A 20,203-nucleotide genomic window follows, 5' to 3' on the forward strand; every position below is an offset into this window, starting at 1 on the left:
TCTCTACTCCCGTCCCGTTTCTGCTACCTTTTACCATCTACTCATTCTTGTTAATTCTTTCAAATACAATAACGGGGAATAAAAATGAACATGCCTTATCAAGGCACAGGAATCGAACAGGGAGAAGCTTCTCTTGTGCAGAAATCTATTGAAAGCTATTGGCCCAATTCCAATTTCAATAGCGTCACCATGTGGGGGATGATACGAGGGACTTTGCGCCCTCCCTTCCCCAAGCCCCATTCCCACCACGCAAGGGTACCCCGGATTTTTTAATTTTATTCCTTTATTGATCTTTGATCGCTATGATGAAGGCAGGGTGCTTTCTTAGATGGAAACAAATGGATTCTTTCTTCCAATTAATTATTTATTTTGCCTATCATGGTTCCCCATTAAACGTAATAGTGTTCACTCTTTCCCTTGGATCCTTCTGATGTAAATTAAGCTGCTGGGACAAAAAAAAAATCTATGATTGCGTCCCGTCAATGCATGATGACCGACTCACCTGCACATTTAGGTGCAACAAAAATACCAACAAAACTTCATTGCTTTTTATGCATCAGAAAATCAATCCTAATAAGTAAAGCAGTCACATATACTTCAATTATTCTTATTATCAATTCCCATTGATTTGCCAAAATAACTCAATTACAAGAAGTACAACTTAGTCCCCTTGGTGTAAATCTTGATTTCATAATTTTCTTTCAATGCTATTTCTCTAATGTTCGCATTAATTGCTAATACCTACAATTGGACCTGTACAGCAAATTACTAGGCAATTTATATATTGTCCTATGCATGACATGGGAACAACCCTCCACCATTTCTCGCCACTGCATTTTAATGAACATATTACACTTTACATGTCAGGCAGTGTATGATTTACTATTACTACTACAAAACTGGACCTTCAAACTATGGATACTTGCATGCAAGACAACTTCCTGCATCCCATCGGATGAAGCGTATTAATTTTCCCTCATTTGGGCTGACTACCGTACCTGATTTCGGTGAGTTTCTTGCATAAAAATACCTAACCTCTGCAAGGCTATCATTCTGACGGCCTGTTGGTCCAGACGATCTCAATTTCAAGTGTTCTGGAAGAGCCGTCCTTGTTACTGTCATGATTGAGACTGAATAATCCACTATATATTCCTTCAGTTACAACTTTATCAATTTGGATAGTCACTTTTCCCAAAGTTGTCTGTAAAAAGTCATCATATCATGATAAGAAATATGGAAGAAAGAAAATTAAACTACAATGTTGAAGCAATGCTCAATAGTATATTCAGCTAAATCTAGAAATAGTGAAATTCATCACGTGCTTAATATTTTCCTCCTCTTTTTCGGCAAACCAGAGGAAAATGAACAAAAAGAAAAAGAAAAGAGAAGAAAAGAAGAAAAAAAAAAAGAAGACAAGTAGCGTTGAATTTAAGTTTAAGATTGTAGAATGAGAATGTCAATCTGCATGTGAACATTGCTAATAACATCCAATTTGAATACCAATTACCTTGCCAAAAGTATTTTTACTTTTGCATACAATGTGAAGCTTTTGTCCTTTTGGTGGTACATCAAAAGCCCATGTGAACCCTTCTTCCCATTCTGGGGAAATACTGTGGCTCACAACCTGATAAATATAGCAGAAACTTGTCATATGAAATGCAGCTGATGCTAAGAAAATAAACATTAATCACCATTTTACATGACATGTAGTTGCAGTTTCTGGATTTTCAATGATATTGGAGTTGTTGATCCATGTTTAAAATTTCCAAATCGAAGGCAATTAATGCATTCATCCCTTTAAGTACAAAAAGACATAAATCCCAAAATAATTTTTAAAAAAAATTGTCATTAGATCTAACATTTACTGTCATATAATATATTCATAAATTACATTTAAAAAGCTAATCCCTCCACCTCAAATGTTACCATGTGACAATTAAAAAAAAAAGAGTTACATATCCATAAGAACCGTACATAAATATCAATACCACAAAATCTACTCTCTCTGTCCCATTATTTCTGTCCACCTTTATATTTTTATTTGTCCCAAAATATTTTCCAATTTCCTTGTTTATATTATGGTTAACATATAAATTAACTATTATAATCACGTCTAATTTTATCTTATTTTTAACAAATCCCTCATTAATTATTTATTTTTTCAAATGGAAATTCAAACCATCTATTATATTTAATATAACATCACATATATCTCCATCTCATATGCTCCAATTACACTCAAGTATTTCCACTTAATGTTAGTAATAATGATTTTATTGTTTCAATAAAACTTAACGCATTCGTTTTATACTAAAGATGGGGTACAATTGAAAAGTTGATTAAAAAAAATAGTCCTCTAACTAAAATAACTATTATTTCTTAATCTGCATAAAAAGAAGTAAAATGTATAAAAATTATGAGACACAGCATATCATAATGAGAAAGCAAACACGTAAGTAATATCTATGAGGCTATTTCGGTCTAAATATTACTATAATTGAAGGCAAAATATTTCCACAATATTATTATTATTTTCTTTTCTCTCACATCCCATGAGAATATAACTTTACTCCCCACCTTCCAGAAAGGGAAAGTACTATCTCATCATGTAAACTCTAAAAGCGATTGTGTGACACAAAATCCCATAATGTAACTTTCTTGGCAGTGCAACTTATCTATATACTCTTGCGGGAATATTCTTGTGATTTCCATTATAAAAACTGTGCACAAGGTAACCCTAATGCAAAATGGCAGATGTAGATGAATCTAATTATTAGAAGAATGATAACATTCACAAACCTTTTCTCCTTCTATTGCTGAGAATCAATCATGTATACCACATGAAAGGCCATAATTACATAAAACGGATTTCATTAAGTAAAATGATAGCGATGCCAGCCACAAAGTAAATGGTTTGCTTTGCACACAACTTCAAAAGCTCTTACCTTGGTTTGCCGAGGAGGACCACTTCCTATTGTCAATTGGCAGAAGGCATTTGTGCTTCCCACTGTCTGCTTGAGGTTATTCCCACGCAAAATTGTAACAGTTAAACAACCTGGTAAGCAGTGCAACAATAGTTCCGCTCTCTCATGGAAACTTGGCGGGCAGGTCTTCATCAGCTGTTGCAGAATGGGAATGGCTTCAGCTGCAACCATTGCTTGAGACTTGGCAATCTCTATAGACATGGCTGACCATGACTGTTTTAACAAGCAGAGAGTGTCCAATACAGATTCCTGAGCAGCCTCATTACCTGACTTTAGTGCATTAATTAAGCAGGGAATTGACAGGGTTGAGGCTTCGGAAACATGGAGCTTGGGGAAGTTAGTGAAGATAACATTCAAGGTTCTCAAGATCTGTACGTTGATGGTTGCTGTGGACCACAACTCTCTCTCAAGTGCAGCTGCACAAAAAGTTATGACAGGTCTCCACATTTAGATAAAAGCTGAAGGGGAAAAAGGAAAAGAAACGTTACCCGAACACTAATAGAACACCAAAAAACAGATTAAGATTTCTCAGTGTCCTTTTCTATACCTCAGCACTACCTCCAGATAACTTTTCTAAAATTCCACATGTATCAAAAAGTAACATCACTTCTTAATGAATACATGTCCTTTCCCCTACCGCTCAATCTCAAGGAAAACCTTCAATTTGTTTTGATAAAAAGTAATGACAGGTAAATCTCTTGGTTCCAAATGTCTCTACCGTTACAGTCAAACTACATGAAGCAGAGAAGCAGCAGACACAAAGATCCTCTTCAACAATGGGGTTTAAACTAAAAAGTAAAACAATTACACATAATCTTTTGGGCACAGGACCCTGTATTATTAATTACAATTAAAAATAGCTAATTTCGCATCTTATAAATCTGTCAGGTTGTGCCTACATTAGGTGGGTATTGGAATTGGATAGATTCATAAATCATATTGAAAACTTCCTTGGGGATGAAAATGAATTACCCATAGAAAATATTGCAATTTCCATGTATCATCCTAAAATTTAGTTGAAACATAAGCTGCTAATTTTTTATAATTCCAGATCTTTTAAGTATAAAATGTGAACTGACAGCTTAAATTAAAATTTTATGGTCAAATGCAACCTCAGAATATATCAAAATTGCATTCAAATTACCTGTCAAAGACCTAATGAGCTCATTTGATACATATTCCTGGAGGGTGTGGTTAGAAAATAGAAATCGGATCAGCATTGCTGCTTGCCCAACAATATCAGCTGTGGGTGACAATAGCAGTTCTTGAACTATTAATATGCCACCTGCTTCTGCAACAGCCCTCCTATTAGTCCGACTATGCATGACAAAATTCTGCAGGGCACAAGTCGCCACCATTGTCATTTCTTCAGATGGCTGATCTTCAAGCAAGCTTACCAGAGCACGGACTGCTGAAACAGAATCACTGGCCCTAGCAAGTCCTTCATGCTGAGAGAGATCTCCAATAGCTAGAGCAGCAAGAAGCTTGCAGGTATCGGATTTGGTTTGTGGGTCTAACAGATACTGTGCTAAAGGTGCAATTGCATATTTGGAAGCCTTCATCTCCCTTACCCTGATATGATTAAACAAAGCTTCAAGTAATCTTCCTGATAACTCTTCACACTGACGAGATCTTAGCAGGTCCAACAAAGCATCTACAGCACCAGATTCAGCCATCTGCTCTGCACTTGAAGCATCAGCCCTCTCCTGAACGATTAGAGCATTAAGAGCCACTTTAACAGTACTCTCAAGTGTCGAGTGCAACATTCTCACAAGGACAACCAGAGGAACCTTAAAGTAGTACTCTGCATTGAAACACAGCACATTTGATAAAACCAAAGCAGCAGTTTCCCACAGCTCAAAAGGTGGTTCAGGATCATCTTGAACAATAACCTTTGCAACCTCAAAAATACCTCCAGCATCAGCAACCACCTTTGGCCAGCTTGTGGAAATTTTTTCCAATGCCTTTATTGCTGTCTGCTGAAGGTTCAATATTCCAATTCCTGCAAGCCGCACAAGTGGCACAACTGCATTTTTGGTTGTGATGTCTTGCTGAAAATGTTCCTGTGCAAGAAGATGAGATAATAATTCTGTGCCAAGCTGCTGAATGGCTTGAGATGGAGATTCCAGAAATGTAATTAAAGGTTCAATGACCCGGCTCGGAGTAAGATTCAATGTTACAAGGCTCTGTGGCTTCTCTAAAATATTTACAAGTGCTTGTAATGCACTGTGCTGTCCCCACAAACCAAAATCTGGCTGAAGCAAAAGCATAAAAAGAGGTTCTACTATTTTTGCTGCATCTGAGCTTCTAGCAATTGCACCACTGTTTGTCAAAATGCGAAATAATTCTGCAATTGCTGAGCATAATGAATTGGGAGCAACAGGGAGCAGCACAAGACATTTATCTATAACACCTGCTTTGACAATATCTAATTTGCGAGGGGCCCGATCTTTTCCTAACTTTATTAAAGCACAGATGCTACCTTCAATAAGTCTAAAATTTGTCCCAGAAACCAAGCTAACAAGAAGATCCACAATAAAATCATAAGCTGCTGCAAGCTCCACCAGTTGTTCATCATCCAGCAATCTCTCAAAAGCACAAACCCCAGCTTCCACAACCAAACTTATGTTAGACTGCATAAGAGAAATTAGAGGCTGCATAAACTCCGAGGCAATTGGATTTGCTCTGAATTTGGCATTGGTAAAAATAATAAAACAAAGCTCTGCAGCACCTCTCTTCAATTCCAAGGAACATGAAGAAGACAATATTTTGTATAAAGTCTCAAGAGGATCACCTTCCAAATCCAGGAATAGTGATGCTTTTAAAGTATTTCCCGACGTCAGTTTGTTCAAAGCAACAAGAGCAGCCTCTTGCTCACTCTCTGATGCAGCACTAAGCATGTCAAATAATGGTTGAACAGCCTGCCAAGCTAATTCAGAGTCTCTGATATTCTCAGCATCAAAAAGTTCTTGAAGAGCCCTTGCAGCACTAAATCTAGCATCCCTTGAGCCCAGATGGAGAACTGCTACAAGTTGATTCACCGAATTAAGAGACGCTTCATACCGAATGGTTTCAGAATTTTTAAACATGATCCTTAAGAGTTCAGAAATAGAGGCCTCGGTGGAGTCTTTAGGACTCAAAGACAAATATTTTGTTAAAGCATCCAGAGCTCCAGCTTCTGCCATGATCAATTTATTTGTATCACTTTCTTTTGCAACACAGGTTAACAGTTGAACAGAAATTGGGGGAGCACCTGGCCTATCAGGGATAGGTCTCAAGAGATCCACCAGCAAAGGAATAGATTTTCGTGCAGTGGAGCCAACTCTTACATCTTCCATTTCAAAAAGGCGTTCCAGAACAATCTGAGCAGGATTTTGTAACAGAGAAAATTCTTCTGATAAAGCAACAAGGTTTGGCATATCTGATTCCACATAACCAATAAGTGTTATTAACCCAGCAACAGCACCTGAATTCGCAATGGTGAGACTTATTCCTTTACTTCCATTGCAAACTAGACTAGCCATTGCTTGAGCAGTAAAATATCTGTCAATCAATTCATCAGATCTTAGCAAATGAGCAAGTGAAGGTATGATCCGCATTGTTGCAGGGGCCAGCACAACAGTTGCATCTTGGAATAAGATAGCCAGTAGCAAAGCACTAACCCATATACCCTCTGTATCCTCAAACTCTGCCTGCAATTGAAGATCAAGTTTTTGGCTCAGCTAACAAATATTAAACACAAATGCTGGAAGCCAGTTATGCATTCCAAAATACCACCTATACAATGAATCAAAATCAGACAAAAAACCGCAACAAACAACAACCTCTCATCTGTGAAAGAAAGCATAATAATCTTCTTAATGACGAATTAAACACCATTTCACGTATGAAGTTTAATTTATCGTCATATGAAGTTTAATTTATCATCTTGTTTATACTACAAGAGATTTTAAACAGACTCGTCCTGACTAAACAAACAACTCTGTTTTAATACTAGCACTCATCTTGTAATACAATGAATTCAGCATAGCAGAAAGCAAACAATACTGTTGTTGCCTAGTACTTGGGACAAGCTGAGACTTGAGTGAACAAAATTTCAATAAGGACATACCTGTGGATTGGATGTATAGCTTAAAAGCTTGTCAGAGAGAACCTCAAGTCCACCAGCTTCCATTACCATAAGCCTATTCTTATTGTGAAAGGAACAAACTATTGATAGAAGCCACAGGGCAACAGTAGCTCCTAAAACAGTGGATGGATCAAGAACATCAAAATCATCCCCCTCCTGCAATGCCGATCTTTTAAAAAGACCCCTTGGGGTTCTAACTTCAATTTCTAAAGAAGAACAACCAGAATTCTGCTTAATCATATCAACTAAAGTATATATGAATGGCTTCAAATATCCTGATAAATCAAGTGCTTGCATTGCCTGTTGTTTGTGTTCTTTTGCAGCACATAAGAATAATGCAGTCCCTCCAACTCTCACTTCTAAACTGGAGGATTTCATTATTCTATTTGCAAGGGAACCAATTGAACTTGATCTCGCAATCAACATATCACCTAGAATGACTGGTTGATCCCCACAAAGCCTGGACAAAATTTCTATTGCCTTATCTTGCTGTGAAGGGGAGCCCTTAGCCAGGCAGTAAACTAAAGACTCTAAGCTTGAGGGTACTTCAGCAAAGGCAGCTGATGGCGGGTAAGCGGCACTTGTACCCTGTTTTGTCTTGGCCAAAAGTGCAACTACTTCTAAAGCATCGGCAGTATCAGTGCCATTCGAGTTTAATGCATTCAAAGAATCAAGAATAGCAAGAACAGTAAAACGACATTGAGCATGTCCCTTAAGAACATCACCCACAGGGAAATGCTTCAGTAATTGATGAAGGGCCCGTGCTGCATTCTTCTTGCCTTCTGAAGTTCCTTCTCCAAGGACCCTTGTCAAAGCCGCAACAACATCTTCTGCCAAAGCTTCAGCAGCTACCTGGGGATCAGACAGAAGATTGGCCAGAGCAGCAACTGCCGTTTCTGCAGCATCAATTGATGAAGTTTTAGCCAACTTAATTAAAGGTTTAACATCTCCTTCTGCAATAGAAGGCATCTTGTTGCTAGTCTTTCTCTTGGTTGGACGAGACAAGGCACTCAATGTTCGAGCCAACTGTGTTGCCACAACTTGAGTGTTGTTACCAGTCAAGAGCTTCATGCAAGGATGCACAACCTCATCAGCTGCAAGACTATCACAAATATCTTGTCTCGTATTAAAGAAATCAGCAAGAACAGAAGCTGCACACTCTTGGGTTTCTTCATGTGGGGAGTTCAAAACCTCTATAAGAGATTTTAGTGCTTTGTTAGCAGCAGATCCCCTTTGCACAATATCATTGAGTGATGCCATTGTTAGTACATGACCCAAAACTCTTATTACATGCGCTTTCGAGCCAGAAGAATCCCCTAGGAGTAGGGCTAACAACTGATTAATAGTGGCATGATCAGCTGTTCGGACCAGGGTTTTAAGTGCCTTAGCCGATGCTTCCTGACCTTCTGGTCCACCACTTTTAAGAAGCCATAGAAATGCTGGGATGGCTCCTGCACTCTCAACACAGGCCCGGATGTCTTCACTGTGACAGCACAAGTTCCAGAGAACATGTGCTGCATCCTCCCGTGCCTTCTGAGATCCTGTCTCTAGTAACTGTACCAACGGAGGAATGCCACCAGCAGCAGTGATAGCCCATTTGCTGTCATCAACTTGGTCAGTCAAGATTGCTAGCAATCGAACAGAATACTCCTGATGCTGCTCAGTGGACAAACCCAATAATGAAATGAGTAATTGAATTCCTTCTCTCTTGCCGATGGCCTCCCAAATACCTATCCCATCACGACATAAGCTAGTTAAAGAAATAACCAGATACTCATGTGCATCCCCAACAGCCATTGTGACAAGTCCAACAAGAACCTTCTTTGCTTCAGCATGATTAACAGATCCTGATAGCTGGATGTTGCCATACAGGCTTGCCATAGCCTCAAGGATACGCTCTTGAATCAGCTTAGTATCACGAGGCTTCAGAAGCTTTACCAATATATCCTCTATTTTTGTTGCATCAAGAGATTCCTCATCAACATCAGAATTCTGTTCAAAGACCATCAAGGCATAAGCAAGTGCTCCAATTATATCAGCAATTGGTGCAGAAAGGCGGGGAGACTGTGATAGTTGACCAAGATACAATATCAAAGCAGACATCCCACCATACATATTTGCTAAAGCTCGAGTTGCATGGCCTTGTAGAGCCTGAGCAGACTCCCCTTGCATGCATTCTTTAGAAGGAGCCACTACAGCCCCAATGAGCACATTAACACCATTTGCATCTACAACAGCTTGCTTAGCCTTCACTGACCTTGAGGAAACTACTTCCAAAGCCTCAGCAGCACTAGCACGGACTGAAATATCATTGTTCTGATCCACAAGCTCAAGCAAAGCTTTGATGGCCCCAGAATCAATTACCTTTGGGATACTATCACTGAAAGCCAACATCAGACGAGCCAAGAGAGAAGCTGCATTGGATTGGGCAGCAGCATTATCGGAGGATAGGAGACCAACAATTATATCCACTCCCCCAGCCTCAAGTGTTGCTCTCCAGTAATCATCTTTGTCACCACAGAGATTTCTCAAGGCCCCAGTAACAAAACCCTCTACTGCTTTGTCCTGCTTGTTCTGTGGATTGAGTTGATCCCATAAGGTTGGTACTACACCTTCTGTGACAAATATTTTGATACCGACATGGTCATCTGAAAGCCCTCCAGAAGAAACTTCATATATTGCCTCTGCTGCTGCCTTCCTAGCATCTATAGATTTAGACTTCAAAAGTGAGAGCAAAGGTGGGATGCACCCACCAAGAAGTACCTTCACTCGCAAGTCATCATCTTTGCATAGAGCACTCAAAGTTCCAGCAACATTAACTTTTGCCCCGAGAGTGCCACTTCTGAGAATAGATATGAATAGTGGCATTGACTGGGTGTGAGAACCAATGATTGCCCTGGCCTCCTTTTTGGCTTTGGCCAGACTAACAAGACGAGCAGTGATAAGTTCTTTCTCATGTGGTGATGATTTTTTGGCATGTAGCTTCTCAATAAAGCGAGCAACTGTAGCTACTGTATTCTCTAGGTCATCCATTTCCAATGATCCATTTGATTCCCTGAATGTAATCAATGAATATACTTGTGCATGATTAAACCCAGTATGAATTTGGTTCCTAGCAACAGGTTAACTAAGTGGAAATGTATTCATTGAACAATTGAAAGTTCAATTTTAGTGGCTTTCCTAAGGCTCAGTATATGTTTTTACTTTTAAACTTAACATGGTATGTTGCTTTTTTTTTCTTTTAATGAAGTACAGTATTATCAACATTCATATATCCAACTAATTTCAGGAAAGAAGGATGCTGACCTAGACTGTAAGATAGATGAGGAATTCTCTTGCAGATCAAAGGAGGAAGACTTTGACATCTGCAGCAAAGCACCACCTTAGCTATTTTATAAGACTCTTGATACTCAAAGTAATCAATCAATTTCAAAAACAGAAATTTATCATCCAATTACATGAACCACCAACGCCTTAGAAATATGAAATTAGAACAGCACACAAAGAAGGGAGAAGAGGGGGGAGAATAAGAGACTGGAACAAAATGAACTTGTAAGATGATCATTTCTAACTTCATTCATCGATCATTTAATTAAAAATTCAATTGGAATTAACTATACAAAGGAATTCTATGCAATTCTCATAGCCCAATTTTGCACCTATAAAACCAAAACCTCAAATAAAGCAACTTTGTCGTTGCCCAACTTCGAATTGATCAATTCCAGCCAGCGTGAAGAATAAAACCAATCCTTAAACAATACCCAGATTAGAAAACCAATATTTGCACAAACTTGTGTGTGTGTAAGTGTATATATATAAACAAGTCAAAGAGCTATCAGTACAATACTTCGCCAAACAATGCAAGTGCCAGAGGAACTCCCTTCTAGCTATATAGAGACCAAACTTCTCGATTCAATCATCATTCTCCTCCCAGTAGAGAAACTTTGCTCACTCGCTCTTATATATACATATAAACAAATGAGATGAATCAAACAACGCAAGCTCACGAGGCAATGCAATGTAGTAAAGCTTGAAGAAGGAACTGCATATCACAAAAACAAACCGAAATTAAGCTTGCACTCCTTAACAGGTAGAAGATACTTAAAATGTTTTACACAATTTAAAATTCAATTTTAAATTGTTGATTAAAAAAATGATAATAATGGACATGAAGAATCCTACAGAGATCGGATCAGAACTGCGTCATCGGAATCTTAGGGCAAGAGAAAGGTCACTTTCAATATGTTGATTAAGAAGGTAAGAAATTATCAATTATCATAAATTGATAGCAACAATGCGAATAATTAAAATAAATTTCAGAAATAAATAATGTACCTGAAAATTACAGAGGAAGAGAGAAGCTCGAAAAGAAAGGTGTCAATGGAGGAGGAAAGAGACACAGAAAAATAAACGTGAGGATGAGAGAGAAAGTAGAAAGAGAAAAAGGAAAGTGAGAGTCCGAGTCTTTTCGTTTCCCTTTCTCTGCCACTATTTTGTGTGTGCTTGTTTTTTCTTTTTCTTTATATTAATTAATTTCATTGATTTGTCTTTTCTATTTTAAGCTTTTCTATTTTTTAATTTTTTAGAAATAATAAATTACAGTATTAGTGATTCATAATTTGTTAGGGGTGTTAGGCAGTGATTTTCCTCTTTTTTTTCCTTTTCCTAATTCGGCGCGAGTTAATCGGCGGGAGAGCGGAGAACAATTGAGCCACTCGCTTGTCCGGGTATACTCGCAGAGTCGCTGGTTGATGGTAACCTTACGCGCAAAGTAAAATTGAGGCGTAAAAAACACGCACGGTTTTTATTCAATATAAACTTAAACTAAATATTTAATATGTTATTATTTACGACATCCTCGTTTAATTATATTCTTTAATCCTTAACTTGACACGGTGTCCGAATGCATTATCCCTTACTCCATTTATTTATATTTTATTTTGCTTTACATTAATTTATATTTTAATTATAAAAAAATTATATCTACAAAATTAAGTATAAATTATAGTATATTTTTTAAAATTTTATATTAATAAAGATATAACCCTTTAATTATATTTTATACTTATTAAATAAAATAATAAAATATATTATATATAATAAATATTTATTATAAATAATCTTCTATAATATAAAATATCACATATAAATATTTTATATTAAATTTATTAAATATTTATATTTAATATAATAAATTATATTTATATTTTTATATATGAAAAATTATATTTTATATAGAAATGTTAATATTTTAGTATATAGAGTTTTATTTTTCTTACATTTTAAATTTTCATTAATTTATGATGTATATATATAATATAAAGTAAGAATAAAGGGTAAAAAATAGAATTAATGAAAAATAATATTATTAAAATAAAAATATATATTTTAAAAATGAATTTATTACTCAAAAAAAAATTATGGTGGCTCCAAATTTTACATTGCTTAGCCCCTCTGCTTCCACGATCATTGAAAAGCGGCATCAGCGTATGACAAAACAACTATTAATCGTTAGAATTGGAAAAAGTTGCAGCAATCATATCGGAGCTCAAACTGGTGTTGGATAATCGAGAAACGGCAAGGCACAACATGTGAAAATGATGCCCTAATTAGGTTCATCCTCGTCCCCCTTCACCTGCTAACAACCGCTGAGGCCGTGAAAGCATGTATTAGGGGTGAGCATTCGGTGGGTTCGATTTAAAATTGAATTAAATCAAATAAATCGAAAATTAAAATTTTAGTGTTTATGAAAATCGAATTGAATCGATTTTGGTCAGAAACCGAATCGAACCGGTCTGATTCGGTTTGATCGGTTTCGATTTTTAATAATTTTTTATATTTTACACTTTATTTTTAATATTTTAAAATTTAATTAAAATATTTTAATCTTAATATGATTTAATTTCTCTATATTATTAAAAAAATATATTATTATCACTAATCATTTCGATTCAATTTTTTCGATTTTTTTCAAATTAAAACCAAACTAAATCAAAATAACTAAAACTTTTAAAATTAAAAATTGAACAGAACTGAAATATATAAAAAACCAAACTAAATTTTTAAATCGATTCGATTCAATCGATTTTTTTAATTTGAACCGAATACTCACCCCGAGTGTGCCCGAGTGAATCTAGGCTCGAGAAATTGGTCACCCATAAAAAAGGCCAATCAAACAATTTGAAAAATAGCTCAACTGCACGCGAGACTGTAGCTTCCTGCAACAAAACTTTACATCATTCAAACAAAATTAAAATCTTCTCTGCAAAACTAACGGTCAAAAGTAAAATGTCCTGTATTTTATAAAATTAAAAATTTTAATTAGTTATTTTATTAAAAAATAATTATTAGTCAATTTAATTTTATTATGATTGGAGCCATTAAATAATATAAATATTTAAAATATAATACCAAAATATATATTAAAAAGTATAAATAATTTAAAGCAATTAAATTTTTTTAATGAAAGAATTAAAAAATTAAATTTTATAAAATATTAAAATTTTCGAGTTGTATGATTTTGAAATATAAATAAATTAGTTAATTTTATAAAATTGTATGGATTTGATAATAATTTATTATTAATATTATAATTTTATAAAAAACTGTAAAATTTAATTGTCTAGAGATTAGTGATATTGGTAGGTTGTATGTGAGAATAAATGGAAAAATAATGAAGAGAAAAGGATTAGATGTCTGTTAGATATGGACATGAATCATGAATTGGTTTGTCTTCACTAGCAACTGTCATGTGTGTACAGCCGAGAGAGAAACAGCAACTTTTTTTTTGAGGCAAAAAACAACAAAACCAAAAAAATACTGTCAGACCTAGGTTGGCCAAAACGTTGTGGTATTTCGAACCTCGGAAGCGGTAAATTTGTTACCGTCGCAAACTACTTCCACGGCCAAATTACTTAGACTTTACTCTTACCGTTACTATTTTAACAGTAGTTAATTATTTTATTAATACTTTTTTAGTTTTATAATTTTTATTTATTTTTTAATTATTTTAAAATTATTATTTATTTTATTTTTAAATTATAATAATATATAAATTAATTATTATATCTCTATTTTATTTTATTTTTTTAAAAAAATATTTTTTTAATATTTAATAAAATTAAATATATTTAAAAAATATAAAATTAAAAATTATATTTTTAATATATTAAAAAATAAAATAAATAAAAATTATGAGACGAAATAAATTATTAATTAAATATAATAAAGACTATTTAAACATCAATTTTAAAAATATAATTAGTATTGAAGATTAATATATAAAATTTATATATGAAATAAGGTAAATAAGTTTATAATCAGTGTTAATTTTTGTTTTATTCCTTGTCTCTTACCTTTCTTTATTTTGAAAGTACGTAAATAATTTTTTACCATTTATAAATATCAAAAATGATATTCTTACTATTTTTTAGAATAATTTTATTAGATCGTCATTAAAAATTTATGAATGGATTACTATCAAAGTTTCTAAATTTCTAAAAAAATTAATTATTTAAAAATCAATTTTAATTAACGTTTTTATATATTGTAAAAGCTAATTTTTTTAGTCATTTTATTTAAAAAATCATTAGCTCTTTAAATATTTTTATTTATTTAATTTTATAATTTTAAATATTTACATTATTTAATTTTTTAATTTTAAATATTTATAATAATTAATTATTTTGATCAATATTAAAATACTAATATGTTATTTGAAAGAAGAGCTACAGCGTTTGATTTTATAAAATATATTTTTTTAATTAAATAATTTTAAAATAGTAATGAACTGATAAATATTTTAAAATACATAAAATTCTCCTAAATTTTAAAATTAATATAAATAATTTTTAAAAAAATTACAATCAAATCTTTAAATTATCAAAAAAAATTATTAGTTAATTTCTATTTTAAAATAACACAATTGAAACATGTCTCATTTTATAAAATTTAATTTTTTAATCATTCTGCTAAATAAATTATTGACTATTTTAATTTTTTTTATTATTTAATTTTTATAATGTTAATTATATGTATTATTTAAAGTTAAAATAGTTAGACTAACTTTTTTTTATAAAAAAAAACTAAATAATTTGAATTTTATAAAAATATTTTAATGGATTGATTTTAAAATAAAAATAAATTATTAAAATTTCAAACATTTAGAGAGATCTAATAATAATAACAACAAAAAAGTTAAATATAATTTAATTTTTTAAATAAAAATTAAGGAGAGAAAAGTAGAATTTAAAATCTTTTATATTTATTTAAATGTATTTACCATTAAATTAAGTATGGAACTATATATTATGATATTAAATTTTAATTTAAATATTTAACGAATTAATATTAAATATTAATATTTAAAAAAAAAAAAAAAAAAAACACAGAACATCCCCGTGAGGTTGCTGTGAATTAACAATTCTAGATATGTACAGTATAATCAAATCAATAAGCTTTGATAAAAAAAAAAATCAAATAAATAAGTGAAAGGTCTGTAGGTTTGCCATGTTTTATATTATTATTAAGAAAAATTATTATTTAGTTATTATATTATGAAAAATTTAATAATTAGTTTATTAATTTTAAAAAATACATCAAATATTTTTAAAGTTTAAAAATCTATTAATTAATATTTTTATTAATTTTAACTGTTAAATATTAAAAAAATTAAAATATTTAAAGATTAATTAACAATTTTTTATGAAATTGAAAAATTAATTAATTAATTTTTTAGTTATAAAAATTAAATAATAAAATATTTAAAAAATAAAATTAATAAAAAATTAACTAATAAACTTCTTAAATGTAAAAAATATTTAAAATTGAAGAGAAATTAATTAATTTTTAATAATAAATTTCTCTTATTATTATTTATTTTTATAATTATTATTTTTGTTTACAAGTGATAGTTTGATACACTGCATGGGCCCATCAAAATCTTCATTTCTTTAATTGTTCATGAGAGATGTTTAGGGTGATGATTCGTTCGATTTGGTTTAAAATCAAATCGAATTGAATAAATTGAAAATTAAAATTTTAATATTTATAAAAATCACATCGAATCGATTTTGGATATAAATTAAATCAAATCGAACAGGTCTGATTCGATTTGATTCGATTCAGTTTTGATCGATTTTAATTTTTAATAATTTTTTTATTTTTTATACTTTATTTTTAATATTTTAAAATTTAATTAAAATATTTTAATTTTAATATAATTTAATTTTTCAATATTATTAAAAATAATATATTATTATCACTAATCAGTTTGGTTCAGTTTTTTCAATTTTTTTTTATCAAAATCGAATCAAATTAAAATAACTGAAATTTTTGAAATTAAAAATCGAATCGAATCGAATTAAATAAAAACTGAATTAAAATTTAAAATTAATTTAATTTGATCAATTTCTTTGATTTGATCAATTTCTTTGATTTGAATCCAATACTCGTCACCCCTCCAAATGTTTGGTGCCTATGCTATATATATATATATATATATATATATATATATATAAAAGATCTTCCCACTTTAATAATTTATTTATTTTCATAGTATAATACTATATTTGTGGATCCAAGACTCTGCAGTTGGTCAAATTAATATTTTAAAATCTAACTTAATAAACAAACATTTATTTATATTTTATTAAAAATAAATATTAACCTTTAACAACTCACTTTCCAGGATTGATTTTATATATATATATATATATATATATATATTCACGTTCTTTTTTTTCCATAAAGTATTTTTAAGAAAAAAAAAACTCACCTATTTTTAGTATTTAAAATGCTTAAGAAATTTAATTATAAAAAATTAAATATGCAAAAAAAAAAAAATTAAATCCATAATCAGAACGAAATATTCAACTTTTATTATTGAATATATATATATATATATATTTTACGAAGCGGCCACCTACCCTACACTCTTGTCTCCGCGCCTGACCCCAGACATTGGCTATCTGAAAGAAAATTGTGTAGGTTCTTCTCCATGAGATTAGCTTGTTTGGATGTGAGAAAAAAGAAATATAAAAATAAAAGGGGTATGGCCAAATTGATTTGGGAGCACATGGAGATTTGAAGGAAGATGCTTTTCTATCACCAACATTGTTCTTACAAGATATGCTTTGATATTTGATAATTCATTTTGTAATGTACTATGACAATCATCCATCAACCCCACAAAAATGTTACTTGGATCTTGGAATACGGCTTAGTAATTATTTATTATAATCCAAATTTTCAGCTTTTGAAATTTTTTAATCAATAAATATTAAATTTTTTTTATTATTATTCAATTAATGATGACAATTTACCAATCTTTCTCAACTAAAACAGCTTTTTACCTGCAAAAGTTAAACTCCAAAACATTAAACCTCCTTTTTAGAATTAGAAATTTTATAAAATATGATAATAGAATCTTTGAAAAAAGCAATACAATTGATAAGCATAGCCAGGATGAATGAGAAGGAATAATCATAAAAACAAAAAATCAAAGAAAATCCAGATGGACCATAAACAAATATTGAGTGCTGGTAGCTTTGCAGTGGATTTCTTATCAAAATCTGACCCATTCCATCTTTTGATTGCCGCTGATGACCCGAATCCACGTACGTTTCGCAATATTTTATGTACCAGACAAAATGGGTTTAATGGACATTCATACGACTGTTTTCTTTTTGGTTTTTGGTCCCACTACTTTTTTTATCCAAAGATAAAATTCATTAGATAAGTAGAGGCTTAAGACCAGGGATGTCAGGCGGGCGGGTTTTCACGGGTATTCGATCCGTCCAAATTCTATTAGAACGGATTTGGGTTTTTACAAAACGGATTTGGGCGGATTCGAGTTTGAAAAATTTTACCCATCTCGGATTCGGGTAGGGTTCGGAATTAGACTATCGGATACCCATTACCCGAACCCGATTAGTATATAACAAAACTAACCCTAATCCTAACCCTGATTCATAATTCCTTTTTTTCATTTTCACTACCCTCTCTCTGTATGCGCCTCTCTCCCTGCTTCCCTTCATATAATTCCTAATTCTCAATCGGCTCTTTCCTCCACTTCATTGCCGGCGGCGCAGGCCGATCACCTAAAGCCCAATCAGATATCACCCTCTCCTCTCTTCTTCATCCGCCCGTCCGCCAGTCACCGTAGTAATGCAGGAGCTCACTGTCCTTCCCCGCCAGTCATTTGTTTATACTGCAGTATTAACGTTAATACTCCTCCTATAAACGACTCAGCTCCTTTCCCTAACTTGGTGAATCGAGTTTAATTTTCAGGTATTTGAATTCATTGGATTGGGATATTTTGTTCATGTTAGGGTTTTGTGATCTTCTTCTCCCTCAATCATCAATATCTCCTCTCTCCAGTCAGTAACATCTCCTACAATCTCACTTTCCAGTCAACGCCTCTCTCCCCATTTCACTGACGAGTGCCGGCAGCCCAATTGACACTGGTGATGTCTCCTTTCTCTCCCCAGTCGACGATAAATCTTCTCTCTCCCGATATCTCCTTCTCTCTCTCCAGTGGCCACATCTCCCACTTCTCAGTCAGAGACAACTCTTCCCTCTCCCCGCCTCTCCACAATCGGCCTCGGCGACATCTTCTTTGGCTGGAATAGGTTTGCAATCAAATTTTTTGATAATCAGATCTTTTATGTGCATATTGTTAAAGAATTTTTAGTTGCTATTAAAGAATTTTAGAATTTATGAACTATTAATTTGATTATTTGGATATTTGCTATTTGATTATTGCTCTCCAATATTTCTACTGCTGTGTTGTGTATATCTTAGGAATAGTTTTAGTTGAATAGATAATTGAGGTTGATATTCAGGTTGTACAAATTTTCTAATTCAGGTTGTGCAAATTTTCTAATTTAGGGTTTGATATTTGGGTTATAAGATCTAAATTTTTAAATTTTTTTTATTGAATTCAATTTAAAAAAATTGGGTTCGGTCGTATTCGGGTGTTGTACGGGTATTGTTAAACAGATTTGGAACGGGTAAAATTTGGGACGGGTTCGAAAATTTTATATATAATCGGATTCGGATTTGAGTATCCTCAATTTCGCGGTTACCCTACCGTTTACATCCCTACTTAAGACTTATATAACATCAAAATAAAGGGAAAAACCCTTAGATTAACAATACGCCATAATTCTAAAAAAAGGTATAAGTTTAAATTTTCCCTCCAAATAATTTTAAGATCAAGCAAAAAAAAAAAAGAACAAAGACATCATTAACTATTTAAAAATAAAAAAAACGATCAACCAGCAACGAGCAAGATTCTAAACTTACATATAACACCAACATATAACGGAAAACAAGTAAGCACATCAATCAAAGTTAGAAGGAACATGAGTTAGCTAAGAGTCTAAAGGAATAAAAGTTATGGGGAGAGGCCCACAAATCTTTCAAAATACTAGAGAAAGGTGAATGTGATAAGACTATCGGCATTCCATTTGCGCCTCCAAAACTTTCGTGGTTTCTGTGAGAATACCACCAACCAATAGCACGTGACTTGTCGTCACCTTCCACAATTTGATCAAAGAAAAAATCATAGATTTTTCTTTTTCAAGATCAACAAAAAAAACAAAAAGCCGATAGGGTTCTGGTGCTAACTTAAAACTTTAAGAACTAAACTAAATTGAATTAAATCAGCTGTCGTTAATATCTCAAAGATAATCAAAATTCTTTTTTATGGGATCTACATGTTACAGCAAGCAAAAAAAAGGCTCCTAATCTCCAAACCACTAAGAGTTTTTACAAATAACAACCACACAACCCACAAAATTATATCAAAAAACTAAACCTCCTTACCTTGCCCTACTTTGTCCTACTTTGCATAAAGTTAATTTAATAATACGAATCTATCGAGCGAGTATTTTGTACGTTTTGGAAAATAAGGTCTTAATGTATGTTCATCATCACTAGTCTATTGAGAAAAAAAATTCATTAGTAAATATATTAGTTAAAAAAATATTAAATTTTATATATTTTGGATATAAATATAGAACAAGTGTTTTGTCATTATGATATTTCTGCTCATTAAGAGGAAGATTTCTTTAAAAAATGAGGTTAT

The 20,203-nt window shown here is 32.5% G+C and overlaps 1 protein-coding gene across 2 annotated transcripts; it reads right to left on the reverse strand.

The window, feature by feature from the left end:
* Positions 1 to 593: 593 nt before the first annotated feature.
* Positions 594 to 11,610, reverse strand: LOC110605602 (protein CELLULOSE SYNTHASE INTERACTIVE 3). Of its 2 annotated transcripts, none has more exons than XM_021744235.2 (8): positions 11,449 to 11,610; positions 10,961 to 11,155; positions 10,420 to 10,478; positions 7,096 to 10,168; positions 4,129 to 6,676; positions 2,946 to 3,400; positions 1,508 to 1,624; positions 594 to 1,201 (listed from the first exon to the last, which is right to left on the reverse strand). In XM_021744235.2, the coding sequence occupies exons 3-8, from the start codon at positions 10,476 to 10,478 to the stop codon at positions 1,049 to 1,051; spliced, it is 6,405 nt and encodes a 2,134-aa protein (XP_021599927.1). In that variant the 5' UTR covers positions 10,961 to 11,155; positions 11,449 to 11,610; the 3' UTR covers positions 594 to 1,048. The 2 variants fall into 2 exon arrangements, with proteins under 2 accessions (XP_021599927.1, XP_021599935.1); XM_021744243.2 differs by having other exon boundaries at positions 10,961 to 11,070; positions 11,449 to 11,604.
* Positions 11,611 to 20,203: the final 8,593 nt, after the last annotated feature.

The sequence above is a fragment of the Manihot esculenta genome, chromosome 2, assembly GCF_001659605.2.
Source record: "Manihot esculenta cultivar AM560-2 chromosome 2, M.esculenta_v8, whole genome shotgun sequence".
NCBI classification, from domain to species: domain Eukaryota; kingdom Viridiplantae; phylum Streptophyta; class Magnoliopsida; order Malpighiales; family Euphorbiaceae; genus Manihot; species Manihot esculenta.